A 20,172-nucleotide genomic window follows, 5' to 3' on the forward strand; every position below is an offset into this window, starting at 1 on the left:
ATGAACTTCTTCTTATGGAGTTTATGGTTGGCATACGCACGGTTGCATTTACCGCGACCTACTGGACATTTATGTAACTACGGGTATGGAGTTTCAAATGTGGAGTGACAAAGAAAATGAATAGTATTAATAATTAAAGAAAAAACAAAATAAATAAGTAAAAAGCGTTGACTAAATCCTAAAAAAAGTCATGTGCTCTTGAGAGACTTATACAGCTCTCCAGGCAGACTCCGGCATCGCGAAGAAGAGTAAACCCTCAAGAGGGAGCCTGGCCTGTCCCAGTTATCTGACCTCTGGCAGTATACCTCTGTGCTGTACACTGGACAGGCAGACCAGTAAAACATGTTGTACTGTTTCCATTTCCCTGCAGTTATCACACTGGCCCGTGGCATGTTTGTCTATAACATGAAGATGATGGATCAGCCTAAGGCCTATCCTAAGTCTTGTTACTATTTGCTCCTCTTTTCTGCACCAGCTGCACTGTCTTCTGGTGGGCACCTGTTTTTGTATGGTGCGAAGGAAGCTTCCCTTACGCTCCTTGTCCCACTGCCCCTGCCATTCGCCTACCTACCATCTTAGTTACTATGATATGCTTAACTTCTGCTTCACTAAGTGGAATGTTAATCTGAATCTCTGATTTTAAAGCATCTTTAGCAAGCTGGTCTACAACCTCACTCCCTTCAATACCTGAATGAGATGGAATCCATACAAAATGAACTAGAATGTCTTGCTGATGCAGTCTAAGAAGACTTTGAAGAACATCATACAGTAGATCAGATCTGCACACTGACTTGCCGTGCAGAATACTAGTCAATGCTGACAATGAGTCAGAGCCAATAACTCTACTGAATACACTGCAAGATGAGTCTCTTTTGATTTTTTTCCCCCCATTGCACGGATGAAGGAGATGGCCAATGAAAAAAAGGTAGCGAGGAGTGACGACACGTTACATTCTGGGGCTTGTAGTTGTACAGATGCTTCCGGTATGACATGAATGGGGCCAGAGAAATTGATGGGGCCAAAGAACTTGGATAACAAGTAACAAAACTCTGGTGCTTCATGGGCAATAGTCAATAAGGGGCGTTTTGAGTCACGCCTGCCATTCTGGGATGAACAGGCAGCCATATTACACTGCGCCCCATTCACCCCCCCCATTCAACTTCTATGCTCCAGAGAGCCACAAAGTAGAAGATGTCTCAGAGAATTTATTGGATATCCTAACAGCCCGTCAGGAGATAATCTATCCTTGACATACTCATTGACATAAACATTATCAAATGAAGGCCATCAGTTAATTATAACTATAATTATTTATTTTATTTATTATTATTGTTTTTCATTCATACGAAGACAAACATATACAGTATATTGACATAGGCTACATACTCTAGGCTACATTAATTCTTGTAGCAATATGGTTAAGCATAATATGGCTAAGTATATAATACTCTCTCTGGTAAAAGCATGGGGCCAACTGTTGCAATGGGACGTTCTATTGGCTTTCGCTTCTTGTTATCCACGTTCTTTGATGGGGGGCACCCTCGGCCCGTTCCGGTCGGGCTGGCAGTGCACCGTCAGCCTAAGTCCCGTCAAATAGGCCTACCTGAGGGGCACATTGTAGTCTCTCACCCAAAAACTAAAATAACCTTTCTTGCCTGCTGAAAATGAGCAGTCTTACGACGACGATTCAAACAAATTCACTGCTATCATATGTGAAATACAGAGCATATGCCAAACGGAATCAGGATTTAGCTTGACTCGTTCCATTCACTTCAATTCAATATTTTACAAGCTACAGGCCCAGAGATCGGAAGTAGAAAGGTGTGACTTAGATGCCATACCACACAAAGTAGCCTACAACAAATCCCACAATGTACGGGGTCTGCTCGTTCTTCCGATGCACCATTGGTCCGATGTGTGAATATTCCGAAAATTCCCCATTGATCCTACAGCCCTTAGTGTTACAGACTTTGTAGGCCAACTCGCTAAAATGAAACCCTTTGTCCCGACAGTCCAATGTTCCAACCAAAAGCTGCTTTAGATCACCGTCAGTGTCTGACATGCGCAGTGGTGACAGGTTAGGTTTAGGGAAAGTTTTGGTCAAGGCACAAATTTAAAACTCAGAAACATTGCAATACTGACAGGTTAGGCTTAGGAATGGTTTTGGGTAGGGCAAAATTGTAAAACTTGGAAACATTGCATTAATGACAGGTTATGTTTAAGGGTGGTTTTGGTAAGGGCACAACTTTATCAATCAGACGCCATATATGTGCTCGTCGCAGTCCATGCAACTGAAGTCTACTTGGCACTGGGGAAAAGAGGAGCAGGACATACGTCCTGGGGAATTATGATGACCGACCCAAAACTGCCATTGGTCGGAACATTGAGTTGTCGGAGCAAAGGGTTTAATTTAATCATTTTCAGTTAGTGGGCTGTAGGATCAATGGGACATTTTCGGAATATTGACGCGTCAGACCAAAGGGGCGTCGGAATAATGACATGCTACCCAATGTACTGTACTGCACACTTGAGCCAGAGAGGGTTTATGGGTATGACGAGAGACAAAAGTCCTGACTTTCTCCGGGTGGTACTGTCCACTAAGTGGCGCCAATGGAGGAGCGCAGAGGCAGTTAGAATGAATGGGGACCTGTGCAAATACCCAGACAAACAATACATGTAAATACAGTTGTTATTACTGCAATGCTAACAAATGTATGGAAAATTAGGAAAAGTCCTCAACCTTTACCATGTGTTGATTTTTTGCCATTCTACTGTACCATCAAAACAATTTACCATATGTGTTTGGCTCAAAATCCAGCATGTTCTTTTTGAAAAATAGTCTGAGAGTCTGGTGTCCATTTCCAATATCCAATACATTTATTTGCCAAGTACAATAATTGCATTAGTAAAATAAAGCATGTTTACAGAGCTCCGGAGTTTGTCATTTCATCTGTCCTCGATGCCATACGCAGATCACACTTGTGATTTAGTCTGGCGTTTGCTGCCAGACAACCATCGATTCACATGATCAGAACTAAATTATTCTTGTCCACCACAGGTCTTTATATTAAGCGTATTACAGACACACACACTTCTCATATCTAGTCTATTGTTGTTGTTGTTGTTTTGTGTGTGTGTGTCTGTGTGTCTGTGTGTGTGTGTGTGTGTGTGTGTGTGTGTGTGTGTGTGTGTGTGTGTGTGTGTGTGTGTGTGTGTGTGTGTGTGTGTGTGTGTGTGTGTGTGTGTGTGTGTGTGTGTGTGTGTGTGTGTGCGCACAGTTGGGATGGTTCTTAAATACAGTAAAGAATCTGAGGATTGTTGTAGCCTGTTAAAATAGCACCACATACCTGTCAAATTACCTTTTATTTAACTGTGAGATCAAAGGCAGTCTATGTTAATTGAAATGTTTGTCATGATTCATCCATGCCATGTGGGTTCATTGTGTTCCACTCTCACCAGCCTCTTTAGTGCCAACCAATTATTTTATCAGTTCAATCAACATCTTACATTGTGTCGACATTCCCTAGTAGAAAAGCAACAGTGGTGAACAGAGTTGAAATGTAGTGTGACACGAAGTATGAAGTTCATGCATGTAGCCTAGTATGAACAAAAAAAAAGTCTCTCATCAAAAAGTGAACCTTGTGTAGGTATGAACCGAGCTTTTTTATTGGTATACCGTTCAGCTCTAGTTTCACTCCTAGCAACCAATCTGAGATTAGCATTGCATTTCAGATTGTCCTGATATGACATCATCAAACAGCTGGAGGCGCACCCTAATATGTACTGTATATAGCAGGCATTCTCTGCATGTTGCCTTCTGACCTGATGCCGTTTCAGATAACTCTTGATGTGCTACACTGCTGAGGTTTTTCTCCAGTATGGGTTCGCCTAATGTGCCTCTTGAGACCTCCATTTTGTGCAAAGTCCTTTCCACATGTGGTACAATGGTAAGGTTTGTCTCCAGTATGGGTTCTCTGATGATTTTCTAAGATGCTTAACTGTGCAAAGCCTTTTCCACATACACTACACTGGTAAGGTTTTTCTCCAGTATGGGTTCTCTGGTGAGCCTTTAAGTTTCCTGACATTGCAAAGGCCTTTCCACATGTGGTACACACATAAGGGTTTTGTCCGCTATGGATTCTCAGATGACCTTTGAGATAACTTAACTGTGCAAAGCCCTTTTCACATACGCTACACTGGTAAGGTTTTTCTCCAGTATGGGTTCTCTGGTGAGCCTTTAAGTTTCCTGACATTGCAAAGGCCATTCCACATGTGGTGCACTGGTAAGGTTTTTCTCCAGAATGGATTCTCTGATGGCAGTTTAGTTGCCAGATGTCTCTACATCCCTTTCCACATGAAAGACACTGGTAAGGCTTTTCTCCAGTAGTACACTGGTCAGGCTTTTCTCCAGTATGTATTCCCTGGTGATCTTTGAGACGACGTTTGTCAGCAAAGGCCTTTCCACATTTGGTGCACTGGTGTGGCTTTTCACCTGTATGGGTTCTCTGGTGATCTTTGAAATACCATTTAGATTTAAAGGCCTTTCCACATGTAGTACATTCCCATGACTTCAAACCATCTGTAGCTCCAAAGTCCTTTCCACTTGCAGTTTTGCACAGTGAGCTAAATTCCTTCCTTTGTGGCCCCCCTGCAATAACAAAACAAAACAGTTACCAACACAGTTCTGTTTGAATGAATAATCATAATCTTGTTTAGTTTGTTTTATGCCACCAACCTGTCTACTTGTCATGGCTATTTTTTTGCACACCCCTACAAGGCATTGTGATACTTGTTTTCACAATATACCGCATCAATTCATGACAATGTATCACAATACTTATATCTAGGGATGTCCGATATTGCCTTTTTTGCCGATATCCGACATGTCCATATTGTCCAACTGTCAATTTTCGATGCAAATATGAGCCGATACCGATATCGATATATGTGGGTTATTTTTCCTCAAAACTAATTTTGGATCACATCACATATGTCCTGTTGTGGAATTAACACAACATGCTCAATTCTATTGAAATGCCACACTGGATGCATTCTTGACTGCAATATAGCTTTCCAAATGTTAACATTGTCTGTGCAAAATAGAAAATACGTTAACTTAATTTAGGGGGGAATGTGAATATAATGGTGATCATCCTGTCAGAATATGTGTTTTCTTAGCAATTTCTCATAGAATATGAAGGATAACAAGCAAACGTTTTTCACTCATTGCTAGTGACTGGCTTAAGACATTTAGTAGCAATCCTCTGTGTTTACTCTTTAACTCATTGGCTGCCAGTCATTTTCATAAAAGAGTAACCCACAGTTCCAGAAATTTTTCAGCATTTTGAGTGTTTTTGGAGGCTCACAGAAAATTGAGTGCTGTGTCTGTCAACACCATACCTATCAAAACACAGAATAGATTCTCATCTATCATCAGAAAAAAACTCTCTCTCTCTACCCCTTTCCGTTCTTTCATAATCATCTGTTGAAAATAAGTGGAATTTGCCAAAATGTCTACACACTTAAATCCCCTTTGTGTTCTTTTAATGATAGGCCAAGCTTTCGGTCGACTGACCTTCCTCAGGACTCTTTCCTCATGGGTCATTTCACGTGAAATCAGACACTTTGGGACCCGACCGACACCGATTTCAATCATACTTGCTGTGCCTGTTTAGTAGCAAGGTAGCACCCCAGAACTGCATTTGTGTGAATCTGACACCAATATTAAGGGAGAAACAGACTAGCAAAGGTTTACATATGAGGGTATAACGTGTAACTCGATTGTCGCGTGTGATATAAAAAGTTTGGTAAAGTGAACTCATTTCGGGTTGTGACTCCTCTGACATTCTGAGGACAACGAACAGGTTTAGATCATCTGGTTATACATTTTGTGCGCTCTGATGACCCTGCAGAGTCTCCGCGTTCTTCTTAAAGGAGGCCCTTTTTAACAGTCAATGCCGATTCTCTCTCTCTCTCTCTCTCTCATTAAAAATGCTGAATCACTGAGGCAATTTTGTTTCAAGAAATTTTTGATGCATTTATCTGTATTTGCATGTACAATTTCCAGTGCTGCTCATTCTGAAATTTCAGTTTGTTATTAATGTTAATGCTTCCTTAATTTATTCGACACACTTAACATATATTGTGTGATTTTTTTTTCCATCACCAAGTATCAGCATAACCATTTTCTTCAAGCCGAGATGCATTTTGGAAGAAAAGGAGATGAACTCTGGTCTATGCTCCATCTGTCAGTAAGTCACAAGACACAAGCCATGGTTTTGGTAGTGTGCATATTCTGTATGAGTCATTCTGTATGAGCCATTTTGATATAGATAATTGCAATGAGATTATTCTAGATTAAAATAAATAATCTATGCCCACCCCTAAAAATGACACAATTTATGTTTATTTGTCTTATCGATAAAAAAAAATGTTTGCTGATCCGAAAAATGATCCGATCCGTGGCTCTGATCCGAGGAAAGATCCGAACCACAAGTTTTTTGATCCGTTGCACCCCTAGTTACAGCACTGACAGATTTAGCTAAATGAGCACAGTGTAATGAGTGGAGCGACAGTTAAACAGCCACATCTATAGAGCTACACTTATTTTGCACTACCTGTCAACACAATACGAGGCAATTCCGCATTTGAAGGGGGAAGAAATCGGATCAAGTGGAATGCTGGCTACCATTCGACCAACAAAGCAGCCTACGTTCATGTGTGCGGTGTGTGCTTGTGGACACTCACCAAAAGCCTCCAAAAAGTCGTAGTCGTCGTCATCATCGTCATTGTCGTCCTCGTCATCCTCCTCCTCTTCTTCTTCTTCTTTGTCGTCATCGTCCTCTTCTTCTTCGTCGTCCTCCTCCTCCTCTTCGCCTTCTTCCATCTCCTCCTCCTGCTCCTCCTGCTCCTCTTTTAATGTTACGGAGATCTCTGCTGCTGGAGAAAATAGATCCAGTCAGACTTACAGACAAAGGTTGCCAACCTCTGGCTTAGACTAACTGGAAAACTATTTCAGAATTGATAAGCTGTTGAAAACATTTAATAGAGAAACAATTAATAGAGCATACAGTGTGTTACTGCATTGGTGGGCAATAACCACAGTGTACAGTGGTTAATGAGATGATGGGGCGGAAGAGGACCAAGGAGGGACAGGTGGAGGGACACAGCCCAGAGGAGAGGGTGACAACCTGGACCACCTACTTCCAAAAGGTAAGAACCAGCAGAAGCAGGTGAGGAAGAAGTACCATTAGTCCTCCCAAACCTGAACATCAATGATGGCCCCTTCACCCCCCAAGAACTAAAAAAAACCCACTGTGAGAGTAGGAAAGAGTGCTGGTCCGGATGGTATACCCCCAGAGGTGCTGAAGAACTGTGACCTGGACGACATCATTTTAGCGATCTGCAACCTTGCCCTGCTGCACAATTGGCTGTCTGATATGTGGTCTCTATCAGTGCCTAAATCTGGAGAGTGCCTAAATCTGGAGACCTCTCAAAGCCAGACAACTACCGAGGCATCAGTCTGACATGCATCACTGCCAAAGTCTACAAACACTTGATCCTAAACAGGGTCCGGCAGGCAATCAACCCCCTTCTAACCAGAACGGCTTTAGAGAGGGACGCACCACTACATCCCAGATCTTGGCGCTAAGGAGAATGATTGAGGAGGTGAGGAAAAACAACCTGACAGCAGTACTATCCTTCACAGACTTCAAGAAGGCATTTGACTCTATCCACCGAGGCATGATAGTGAAGATCCTGAAGGTAGGCCTGGATGCTTTTTCGATTTCAATTTTAATCGCAATGTTAATTTTTTCTACGATTACAAATTAGACGTTCGATGCGCATTCAAAAAAACAAAACAAAGAACATCACCGTTTTCACAGACCCGTGAATAACCAATCATATCTAAACAGCACCGCACGTAACCAATCAGTTGAAAGAGAGTCACGTCAAGTTAGGTTGTGGACACGCACTTGTAACACAGTGCGGTAGGCCCTGTTGCAACATAAACAAACACACGTGTAGAGGCTAGCAGCAGCAGCAGCACAGTCTGTAGCAAGCCATATCTCCGAACAAACCCTCGTTATTACATTAGTTCCAAGACTTGTAAGTGAACGAGAACTCTACTGACAGTTCAACAGAAAATAAGTTGCTATTATTGTGTCGTTACTGCGTTTTGTGTGTACTCGCGATTGTTGTTTTATTGCAACATTGCGATAGCAGCGCAAGTATTTGTTTACTGTTTACGTGTTCCATTGTGTCTCTGTTATGTTTGTATAATAGCACTTACTGCTTCTCATGCCGCGGTTCGGTCAGAGTGTTGCGGATTTGTTTATTAATGCTCTGCTCCGGCAGAGTATAGGTCCGTGTAGAGTTAAAGAGCAGCGCAAACTGCTTTCCTCTGTAAGTGTAGGCACCTCAGAGTGCTCATCTGGTTCTTCTGAAAGGAGACGCGCTCCTTTTTTCTGTTACCAAACACACTCGCTGAGTTTTCATTGGGCATTGTGTACTTTGCTATCACCTATTCTTGTTAAGGATATTTGTTTTAGACAGTTATCCCTCTTGTGGTTAAAGATATACTTTAGGCATTCATCTCTCATTTTCCTCCTTTATATTTTGTAGGCTATATTGTAAATACATCTTCTTTGAGATTATCCATTTTTGCTCTGGCCAGACAACCTGTGCAATTTCCTATTTTCTCTGGACCAGCCTTTATAAAGTCCTTTCTAGGTGTCATACCTTGCACCATTTTCACAAGCCATGTGTTGGATTCATGACCTTCATGCCCCCCTCCCCCGGATTTTTTTTTAAAAGAAACTAGATATTTTATTCACATCTTGATTAAAATCGGAATCGAAAATTTTGGGAGTAATAATCGAAATCTAAGTTTTTCTCATATCGCCCAGGCCTGCCTGAAGGCATACAGTATTCCCCCCAACCTACTCAGAGCAATAGAGTCCATGTACGCAGGAACAAGGGCCAGGGTGGTGAGTGACCACAGATTGTAACAGTAAGGAGTTTGACATTCTGGCTGGAGTTATGCAGGGGGACATACTACCCCCCTTACTCTTCATCATAGTCCTTCATTATGCACTCAGGAAGGCAATCAGTGGGAGAGCAGGAACTTGGCTTCACACTATCTCCAAGGAGGTCAAGTCAATACCCCGCAGTGGTCCTCACAGACCTTGACTATGCAGATGACATCAGTTTGCTCTCCGACAACGTGGAACAAGCACAAACTCTACTGAACATGGTAAAGCTAGAGTGTGCCAGGGTCGGCCTCAGGTTAAACGCCAAGAAAACTGAGGTCATCACCAACAACATTCCACCAGAACATCAACCTCTGACTACAGCAGGAGGGACTGTGCTGAAAGAAGTCTGTGACTTCAAATACAAGAACAAGCCTGCTTCACTAGACAAAGCAAGATTACAAGTGACTACAGCCAGTAAGTATATTTTGCTGTTTTTACCAATTGTGTTTCTGTAAAAAAATGTCATCTTGTGTGTATGTGTGTTAGTGCTGTGCAGTGAAATTACTAAGGTCAGCTGTAGTATTGTGAAGGTGTCAGGTCACCTGATTACAGCAATTGTTAGGAGCACACCCCCAGAAACTAGCCATTGTTGAGGTAATTGCTGTGGGCGGTGCGAGTCACTTAACCACAAGAGTTAAATAGCCAGGCTTATGTGTTAAGGTTTAGAACAAGCCTGCTTCACTAGACAAAGCAAGAGTACAATTGACTACAGTCAGTAAGTGTATTTTGCTGTGTTTAATTAGTAGGAGCACACCCCAGAAACTAGCCATTGTTGAAGTAATTGCTGTGGGCGGTGTTCATTGATTGGCAAATGCGCCCATATTAGGAAACAAGGTGGGCTTCCAGCGGCAGCTGGATAGCGGCAGCCCTCCTCGTGCCCTCCTCGTGCTAAGACCGATGAGTGACAAGACAAGCAACTCTATCTGTGCAACTCCACCGAAGCAAGGACACGTAAGGCACATTTTTATCCCACTACTGACCTACATTGACAATGTGTTTCCAGAGAATCCCAGTGGCACCTTCAAGAAACAAGTAAAGACTTTCCTCTTTCGAGAGGAGCTACTAAACTAATGCTTGAGCTGGCCTAGCCCCAGGGCAGACTCTTGACATGATGTTTAGTCAGCTTAGCTTAGCTTGTTTGTGTGTGTGTGTGTGTGTGTGTGTGTGTGTGTGTGTGTGTGTGTGTGTGTGTGTGTGTGTGTGTGTGTGTGTGTGTGTGTGTGTGTGTGTGTGTGTGTGTGTGTGTGTGTGTGTGTACACTTTATTAATTAAAAAAAAAAACTAACCCCCCTTTGAAACTGCACTTCTTGTTCTGTATATTTCCTGTGCACTTTGTATTTGCTTGTGATGATGGCTTGATTATGTTCTCTTTTGAAAGTTGCTTTGGTTATAAAGCGTCTGCCAAATGCAATGCAATGTAATAATGTAAAAAATACCTGGGCTCATGGGTCAACTCAACTGAGCAAGATCTTAAAGTGAGAATGGCACTTGCATGGAGGGCCCTGAATTGCATGGCTGAAGTGTATGGAACTCCAATCTCCCCCGTCAAATCAAGCTTAGCTTCTTCTACCCGACAGTAGAGTCTGTTCTCCTCTATGGCAGTGAATGCTGGACCCTGAAGCCAACCCTAGAGAAATCCCTTGATGGGTGCTACACCAGAATGTTGTGTGCCGTGCTTAACATCAGTGATAGTGCACATCTAACAAACGAAATCCTGTACGAGGGAATACCAAGGGTATGGAGAATCGGGATGATTGGAAGCAACGATGGAAGGCTCGTCTGAGGACGACCTAGAGAGACAGTGTAATAACCAGTATAACAATATTTAACACCATGTAATATTAATGTAATACCAGTGTAACAATATGCAACACCATGTAATACCACTTACACACAAATACATGATGGTACATGGCAGTGCTTGACATTAACTTTTTCGCTTACCAGCCATTTTGGCTAGTCAGTCCCTCCAGTTTTTCGCGATTCAGCGATTGCGTGGATTCATGCAAATTCAATGATATTCCGCATAATTTCACGATGCCACGTAATTCCTGTAAAGCCGCATTTTTCCCGCAAAATTTCCCCTTTGTCCCCTTCAACATTCTGTGGCAGAGGTGCTCAATAGGTCGATCGCGGTCGGACACTTTAAAAATAAAATAAAAAAGTTCCCAAAGGATACCCAGAATCTGACAGGCTAAGTCCAGGCGTCTACACTGTATGCCTAAATAGACATAAACTCAACGACGTCTTCAGATAAGGAGGATAACTGTCAAGCGCCTCACTCAAACTCCATAAGTCATAACATCGGAGCACAAAAATAGAACGACACGAGACGTTTGCCGTTACCGGGCGCTATATGTTCAGTCAGTAGGCCTACAGGCAGCGTCACCGCTCGAAAGAAACAGCCAGAGAAGAAAACAACAGCCCGAATACCGGCAATCCCCTGCTTTTTTCATATGCTCTGAGAAGCGCGCTCTCTGTCTAGCGGCCGCGCTGAACAGACCTTTTGAGAAGACGCGCCTGCACTCAGGTTAAACAGGCACACATTCACTCTCCCGCGGGAGTTGCAAGATGCAACTCCCGCATTGAGCGTGGAGTTGGCTACCTCGATTAGATTTCATTGCCGAGATTACATTCGAGGGGAGAGTGAATGTGTGCCTGTTTAACCTGAGTGCAGGCGCGTCTTCTCAAAAGGTCTGTTCAGCGCGGCCGCTAGACAGAGAGCGCGCTTTTCGGTCCGTTCAGTGGATGTCTCCTTCTTTATTTTTTGGAACTAGGGATGTCTGTAACGTCCACGAAGACAATATCATCCATGTGAAAACGCCAAACGCCCGCAAACCGCTGTTCTGTCTACTTCTCACAGCGGCATTAAAAAAGTCCTCCATGAAATCCCAAACCAACATCACTTCAATAGGTGACAGCAAGCATGCACACATGAAATACCACTTCAGGGAGGGAGAAAATTGCTCTGCACTCATATTAAAGTGAAAAGGGGATTACATAAAATCTGTCCAGAAACCAAGAGGGCATATATAAACTCATTATCTCTAACAGGAGGACGGCAACATCATGTAGGAACATGAAGGCTCTTGTGTTCCTGTATTACAATCAGAGAGTTCAGTGTGGTGTCTTGGAATCAGATGAGCCAATTGAAGTAGACATCTAAACTGGACAGTCTTATTTTCTTTTTTTTCCACTGTAAAAATGTTTTTCCTCTGCACTTTATGAGTGGGTGTGTTATCACTATTGTGATGAACAGCTTTGTAGTGTGACAAGTGTTTTTCTACCGAGTGTTTTTCAACACTTTTGTGTGACAACATATTTGTAGTGTTTTACTCCTAATATTCAAAATGTGGCTGTATGTGCAGCTTTTTTGACTGTTGCTGTCGCTTACAGCTTTTGACTGTCCAAGACAAATTTCCTGCTGGATAGGCCTACATCTGAACTTGCCTGCCACCTGAATTACCCCTATGGCCAAATGTAACTTTTGTAAATGTAATTTGTGTTGGGATTTCAACAGAAAATTAAAAGGAAGTGTGTTTCTGAATCTCTCTTTCTTTTGTCTTAAGCCTGCTTAGATTGATTGTGGTTTTCAGTTACCAAAAAACCCCAGAAAGGGGTGCAAAATCTTTGCAAAAAATGAGAAAATGCCGCAAAATCTTTGCAAAAAATGAGAAAATGCCGCCACAAAATCAGACATTTTGATCGCAAAAATCACAAAATCCCAGTGCAAAATCCTGGAGGGACTGGCTAGTGGTTTTTCTGACTCACTAGCCATTGGGCCTTTTCACTAGCCATAATTTTCTTACCATCATAGCAGCTTTAATTAATTATATAATAGGCTGTAATAATGTAATGTAGGCTCATAGGCTATAAAATAACATAATATAATATAATATAATATAATATAATATAATATAATATAATATAATATAATATAATATAATGTGCTATAGGGCCTAATAATTAGAATTGTTAGGCTTATTAACTGGTCCATGCATGCATGCTACATGTGTATGGAAAGAACAGATTTACTGATCTGAGGAATGGCATAGATATATTGATTGACCATGCAGAAACACCAAGCACAGTGTTGTGGAAGGGCACAAATGTAAGCTACACGAGAGCAAAATATTTTCGTCTTTGATCTGAAGGGCACTTTCTTCATATCATATAGGCCTATCTGTGGAGGGCGCCGTCCAAATTGATGCGCAAAGTAGATCGCGGGAAGTTGCCAAGTTCGCCTCTCCTTGGTCATGGATGTGGAATAACACCTCTTCTGGAATATTTTCTTACAAAAGTATCCACTAGAAAGCACACAGAGATGCGGTAACTACAGAAGGGGCTACGACTTCCTTTCATTCCGTTTAATATTGAGTTGTTTAAAATGCAAACGGACACAAGGCGAGACGGGCACCTAAGGGCGATGGTGATGGTATATGCTTTTGTGCAGTCTGGAAGGCTACTACTGCGCGTTGTTTAAGCCCGGTTTGTCAGTCGGGAACAACAGCACAAGAAACATGGAGGAATATTAAGGTATGAAGACATACAGGCAAATCATAAAATAGTTTAAACCGAACATTATTAATGCCGCATGTGTCCTTGTCTTATCACTGCGCTAATTAGTCTCGAGACTTTCACAAGACAGACTGACGTGTTTTCCTCTCGCCTTGGTCATTTTAATGTCCACTAATACTAAGTATTGTATTAATGACAGATCCCAAAACAAGTCAGTTGAGATGAACTTCGTTACTTTATTTTCAGGTGAAGGTTTTCAGTGACATTTTCAAACGCACGCTGATGTGCCAGTAGCTCGCTGCCACTCCTCTTCGCAAGACATCAGATTCTTGGCGTGCGTGGGCCACAGGTGACACGTGACACAGGTGGCTTCATGTAATAGTGAACCATTAAAAACATTTGCTCCATTTTTTTGCTTCATTTTCACAATAGTCGTTTGGTTTTAAGCCTATGCACGTCATTGATCTCTGTATAGATATTAAATATATTTCTTTTATATTTTGTATTTATCATATACTGTGGAGGCTGCCCTGTAGCCTCGGCTTGGACTTGAGATGTTCTCTCAGACGTAGCAAAAAAGTGCAGTTCCAGTCTGAAAATCCCTTTGGGGTTGTTCCCCGTTTATTGCAACAAAAAGGTTTAAAGGCCGCCTCTCAACGTCATTTCATTAATATTGCTGTGTTCCCCACTGTTATTGAATGTGTTACGCATTGGTCCCATTTTAAAAAACGTTCTGGTTGCTTTGTTTCAAGCCGTTTTTGCAAGCTAGCAAGGTGGCTGGTGGAGAAACACAACATGATCTCCAAAAATTCCGTACTCCTGGACACGGATGTTGAGGACACAAAATCCGTGTCCAGGAGCACGGATTTTGCCAAAATTTCGTGCTCCTAGACACAGAATTATTTTCCGTGATGGACACACAGAAGTGCTCTCTCTATACTCCCACAGCTCTATGTTTCCACAGTCTTGTGTTTTCTCAGGATTTTTCTAATTTCAAATATTTTTTCTAAAAAAAACATTTCTTACTGACAGGTTAGGGTTAGGAATTGTTTTGGTCTGGGCACAGCTAGTTTTCTTTCATTCATTATATGAATTTATTATATGGTTGTGACGTCATCTGTCGAATGCTCCATTCATTTCAACGGGGCTCCCCAACGTTCGGACGTCTGTTATTTTTCGATAACGGACGGGTTGGTCTATAACAGACCGCTGTCAACGGCAACAAGACTTTTCACTGCTAAAGCGACCTTTCAACAAGACTCTAATCAGCTGCTGTGATAGACAGCACCCGTTGTCCTGGCTACCGCTGTCAATGGCAACAATTACGTTCACTGCTAAAGCCACTGGCTTGTATACAAGTCAGTGGCTAAAGCGAATGTTTCATATCACTCCGCAGGGGGTCCGGTCTTTTGTCACTCTAATCAGCTGCTGTGATAGACAACACCTGTTGTCCTCGCTAGCCTACCTAGCTGTTGCCTAGCGGTGTTCCACAACGGCACTGTTTTGTTTTATGCAGCAACAATCTTAACATTAAATAGGTCTAAAGAAATGTCCCCGCATGTGTGAATCATTTAAGTATATCCATATAATAAGCGGGTTAACTTTCGGCGAGTCGGTCGCTTTGTGGAATAGCAGCACTTCAGAGAGAACAAGACCCCTCCGCTCCGCGTCGGGGTCTAAAGATTCTCTCTGTCGTGCTGCTATTCCACGGTAGCGACCTTCTCGCCGAACGTTAACCCTTACTTGATAGCCTAGCAACCAACTGGAAAAGGTATTTCTTCAAAATATGTCTTTAATGACAGGTTAAGGTTAGGGAATGTTTTCGTCAGGGCATAACTTAAATTGCTATTGCATTTTTTTTGTTTAGGATTAGCATTTGGTATGTATTTTCTAATGATAGAGTTAACACAGTGCTGTGGTAATAGCCTATAGAAAGCACTTCCGTGTGCCCATCACGGAAAACAATTCTGTGTCCAGGAGCACGGAAAACAATTCCGTGTCCAGGAGCACGAAATTTTGGCAAAATCCGTGCTCCTGGACACGGATTTCGTGTCCTTAACATCTGTGTCCAGGAGCACAGAATTTTTGGAGATCAGGCTGAGAAACAAGAGGGTGTTCCGGGTCTCTGATTGGCTCACTCCTCCTGCTCTCGTGGAAATGCATCTCTGATTGGCTCAGTCCTCCTGTCCTCGGAGAGCTTGTAATGGGAAACAGAGTCGCCACTTCCCTGGGTGGTACTGCACTATAGGGGCGCCAATGGAGGCGTGCAGGCTCCATTCAGGGCTGTGCTCTTTCGGCAGCGACCCCTCGGCGAGCTGCAGGCACGGAGCAACCAGAGTGGGCATGCTGTATGTATATATGAGGCTTTGTGCTTTGTGTGTATCTGAGAGTAGCAACCATCTGATAGCTAAGCTAAGCTAGGTTTTGGGCCACCAGACGTTGCTTGTTTTGAAAACAAGCAGAAAAAAATTACTCAACATGTTTTTAGAAAAATGGGTTGACATAAACCTTTGTGGGCAACGCCTTTTTTCGACGTGACGCAACACAGAAGCTTTCGTGATTCGCTCGTTTCTCTGTATTATTTATGTCAATTGGGAAACACCGGGAAACACAGCCAGGCAAGGTGACACACCGCTATGAGAGCCTTGCAAGTGAGTTTAACTTGGCATGACCGTCCGATTTTCAAAAGGAGTGAGTAAAACTGTGTTTTATCGGACGTTGGCCTTTAATACAAAAATAACTAGTTCACCCTTGTGCTGTGCATTTCATCATGCTGTTAAAATGTGCTGGCTGAATTTGGCTGGATCCACACGGCTACGGTAAGAACCGTGTGTTTCCCCAGTCCAAGCCTCATCAACTGTAATCACAGGCACCTGTAATTATACCTGCTAACCTATGTGACCTACGCTTAAGTGAAGTGCTCCCCCAAGTGGCTAAATCTAAAACTACATTAAAACCTATCCATAAGTGAGACTAAAATGGCTCCAACATATACGTTTATGAAAAGGTGGACGGGAGTGGTAGGAATGATGGGGGACTGGAAACGTCGCCTTTCGGGGATATACCTTAAGCAGTCGAAGGCGACTGCACAGGCCTAGTTTTAAAATGTAACTTCCAGAAGTTTAACTAGAATCTCTGGTTCCTTCAACATCAACTTGTACACCTCCTGCTACCCTTTGATTTGTCAGCAGGGCTCTGTAACAGCGTTTATTTAGAGCCCTGCTTGGCAGTACTTGCATTATTTCAATTTAGAGTCCTGCTTGTCTACATTTGGCAACACGGCATTATATCCTCAGATCCTTCAGGCTCTTGCCTCAGCCAAGCTCTTGTCTCAAGACTTCAGGAGAGTTGTTCAGCTGGTGAATACGTCAAGCATCAAGAATACATCCTTCTGGCCCAGCACAGCAGCACCGTAGCAGAGCATGTTGGTGAATACATCAAGCATCCCACTGGCACAGTACGGTAGCATTAAGCTGGTGAGTACATCAAGCATCCCACTGGTCCAGTAAAGCATGTTGGTGAATACATCAAGCATCCCACTGACACAGTACAGCGGCATAGAAGCACAGCATGTTGACCATTGTCAGGAACTCACCTGTTCCTGTGGAATCCACATGTAGATTATTGGAATCTTCTAGTTTCACGTCCCTAAGAGGTACCGGGCAGCAGGAGGAGAATGCTGCATCCACACGTTCTAGAACACTGGGCTCTCCTTTTTCTTCTTTCACTTCCTGTTTCAAATCTACAAACCAAACACAGAAGATCTGTTATAAAGGATGCATTCTCATACTCCATAATGCACCCCGATCCAATGAAGTAAAGTCTATTTTCACTACACAGATTAATGTGAAATCAATGTGGATTTGAAATGTAAAAGTTCGTCCGCAGTGGTCTTGTACCTGTAGAGTCTTCCTGTTTGATGTCATGAGGCTCTTCTTCCCTTTTTATTTCCTGTCTTGGACAAATATCCTCTTCAAATTCTTCTTCCTTCAATCCACAATCATCTACAAACCAAATATCGAGGACAATTTGCATCGAAAAGTGTGCCATAGCATCATATTTAGTGAGAAAGCAGTGTTGTTGTCACTCAACATACCGTAGTTTTTAAATAACTACACTTCACAGAATTCGGAATACACTAAACAACTAAATTACCACTACTACGTTCTCCACAAGCAAGACGTTATTAGTCTTTACTCTGATCATTTGGTTTTCGCAGCTAATCTGAAAGAGTAAGATATTGCATTAATGGCTCATTGCAATTGTTGAAAACCATCACACCACTCCAGACTTACCCATGGTCAGCTGGGTTCCAAATAGTGGCTGCAACAGAATACCGTAGAGTGATTAACATGAATAAAGACACACACATCACCACCAAAGCAATGTGACACTGGGCACGATCGTGATGAAGCAGTGATGCTTTTGCTAGGCAGTGGGCATGCAAACTTGGCCAGTTTGATGCATTCTGGTTTGAATATTTCTTCTTATAGGGATGTATGACCTAAATCGTGTTAATATAAAGTAAAGATAAATACTTCACGAACACAGTGTCATATAAATGCCTCAATTCTACACGTAGACCTACCCTGCCTACCCATATACGGTGGCCTTTGACTCTAATGTCTTTGCGTTTAACACCCACACCAGCCTGGCCCATTGCTGTATCAAACCAAATGATAGGCCTATGCCTTGACACAATAGTCTTATTGTGGATCATCGGTTGTAGGCTAAAGGCTTTTATAGAACTGTATTCTCAATTGGATGGATAAAATAAAAAACTGACAACATCCCGATCATGACAGTCGCACAGACCGATAAAGAACACGATCTCAGCAGAAAGGACCCAGCAGTGTGCATTCCCAACTGGGACCACTTAAATTTCCCAATCAAAGAATAATAGGGACACACTGCCTGGGGCAAAATCCGACGGAAGGCAAAGCAGTTCGATTCATTCCAGGCTATTCAGATACGAATAGTACTACGAGTAAATTAACCGGCAGCACAAATATTCAAGCTGTGATGGGATGCACTTTATAAGTATCCTTCCCAAGAATGCAAAAAAAAAAAAAACCAACGTGTTTACATCACTGAATGAATGCAAAATCAACTCGGATATGCTACACGGTCAAACGTGTCCATTTGTCTGCTACTGACCATCAGCGTTTTTCAAAGACACTCTGAGCTCATAAATAACATGACACATTACATCTTTGCTGTAAATATCAGGATTGTTCACCACGAAAGCCCACAGCGATGATTTAATCAACTACTGCGATTTTCCTGCGATGTTGTTGCTGGTTTGTTTACAGCCGCTCTCGGCACGGATGAACTTCTTTTGGAGTTTATTGGTGGTTGGCATACGCACGGTTGCATTTACCGCAACCTACTGGACATTTATGTAACTACGGGTATGGAGTTTCAAATGTGGAGTGACAAAGAATTGAATAATAATAATAATTAAAGAAAAAACAAAAGAAATAAGTAAAAAGCGTTGACTAAATCCTAAAAAAAGTCTTGAGAGTGTTCTTGAGAGACTTATAGGCAGACGCCGGCATCGCGAAGAAGAGTAAACCCTCAAGAGAGAGCCTGGCCTGTCCCAGTTATCTAACCTCTAGCAGTATACCTCTATGCTGTACACTGAACAGGCAGACCAGTAAAACATGTTGCAATGTTTCCATTTCCCTGCAGTTATCACACTGGCCCGTGGCATTGTCTATAACATGAAGATGATGGATCAGCCTACGGCCTATCCCAAGTCTTGTTAATTTGCTCTTTTTTGCACCAGCTGCACTGTCTTCTGGTGGGCACCTGTTTTTGTATGGTGCGAAGGAAGCTACCCTTACTCTCCTTGTCCCACTGCCCCTGCCATTCGCCTACCTACCATCTTAGTTACTATGATATGCTTAACTTCTGCTTTACTAAGTGGAATGTTAATCTGAATCTCTGATTTTAAAGCATCTTTAGCAAGCTGGTCTACAACCTCACTCCCTTCAATACCTGAATGAGATGGAATCCATGATACAAAATGAACTAGAATGTCTTGCTGATGCAGTCTAAGAAGACTTTGAAGAACATCATACAGGAGATCAGGTCTGCTCACTGACTTGCCGTGCAGAATACAAGTCAATGCTGACAATGAGTCAGAGCAGCCAATAACTCTACTGAATAAACTGCAAGATGGTAGAGTCTCTTTTGAAATTTTCCCCCCATTGCACGGATGAAGGAGATGGCCAATGAAAAAAAAGGCAGCGAGGAGTGACGACATTCTGGGGCTTGTAATAGAGCTCTTCAGCATTGACGTCAACTTGTATGCGGCGTTTGGACTTCCGGTTCGATGGCGATTTTTTACATTGCAAAACGCCATAGAGATTCAGGTTTGGCAAAAATATAAGTTGCACGGCAACAACGAACATTAGCGTGTCCCCGCATCCCTTTCTCATTAGTGGAACGGATCGTATCATCATGTTGGTGTATTCACATGTTAAATCATGACGATTATAATTCAATATTGCTAACCCCTTTCTGATCATTAAAACTTCCGAACTACATACTTTCCTTTGGTTGCCATGGGTACATCCCTCCGCACGTACATGCCGTCAGATACAGGCGCCGCTTC

At 42.5% G+C, this 20,172-nt stretch overlaps 1 protein-coding gene across 3 annotated transcripts; it reads right to left on the bottom strand.

The window, feature by feature from the left end:
• Nucleotides 1-2,854: 2,854 nt before the first annotated feature.
• LOC134455313 (zinc finger protein OZF-like) lies at nucleotides 2,855-18,939 on the bottom strand. 3 transcript variants are annotated; one of them, XM_063206345.1, is made up of 6 exons: nucleotides 18,793-18,939; nucleotides 17,849-17,876; nucleotides 17,453-17,557; nucleotides 17,149-17,295; nucleotides 6,748-6,939; nucleotides 2,855-4,648 (listed from the first exon to the last, which is right to left on the bottom strand). In XM_063206345.1, exons 2-6 carry the CDS (start codon nucleotides 17,850-17,852, stop codon nucleotides 3,834-3,836), a joined length of 1,263 nt encoding a protein of 420 aa, XP_063062415.1. In that variant the 5' UTR covers nucleotides 17,853-17,876; nucleotides 18,793-18,939; the 3' UTR covers nucleotides 2,855-3,833. The 3 variants fall into 3 exon arrangements, with proteins under 3 accessions (XP_063062415.1, XP_063062407.1, XP_063062423.1); XM_063206337.1 differs by having other exon boundaries at nucleotides 18,763-18,939; XM_063206353.1 differs by having other exon boundaries at nucleotides 6,748-6,936; nucleotides 17,849-18,939.
• Nucleotides 18,940-20,172: the final 1,233 nt, after the last annotated feature.

This window comes from Engraulis encrasicolus, chromosome 1, assembly GCF_034702125.1.
Source record: "Engraulis encrasicolus isolate BLACKSEA-1 chromosome 1, IST_EnEncr_1.0, whole genome shotgun sequence".
In the NCBI taxonomy this organism is placed as follows: domain Eukaryota; kingdom Metazoa; phylum Chordata; class Actinopteri; order Clupeiformes; family Engraulidae; genus Engraulis; species Engraulis encrasicolus.

Excerpts from the sequence above, each read along its gene's own strand:
- LOC134455313 (XM_063206345.1), bottom strand. Across the intron at positions 17,296-17,452 it reads CAAACAGGAAGACTCTACAG|ATTTGAAACAGGAAGTGAAA; the intron begins GTACAAGACCAC and ends TTTGGTTTGTAG. Across the intron at positions 4,649-6,747 it reads CGACTTTTTGGAGGCTTTTG|GGGGGCCACAAAGGAAGGAA; the intron begins GTGAGTGTCCAC and ends TTGTTATTGCAG.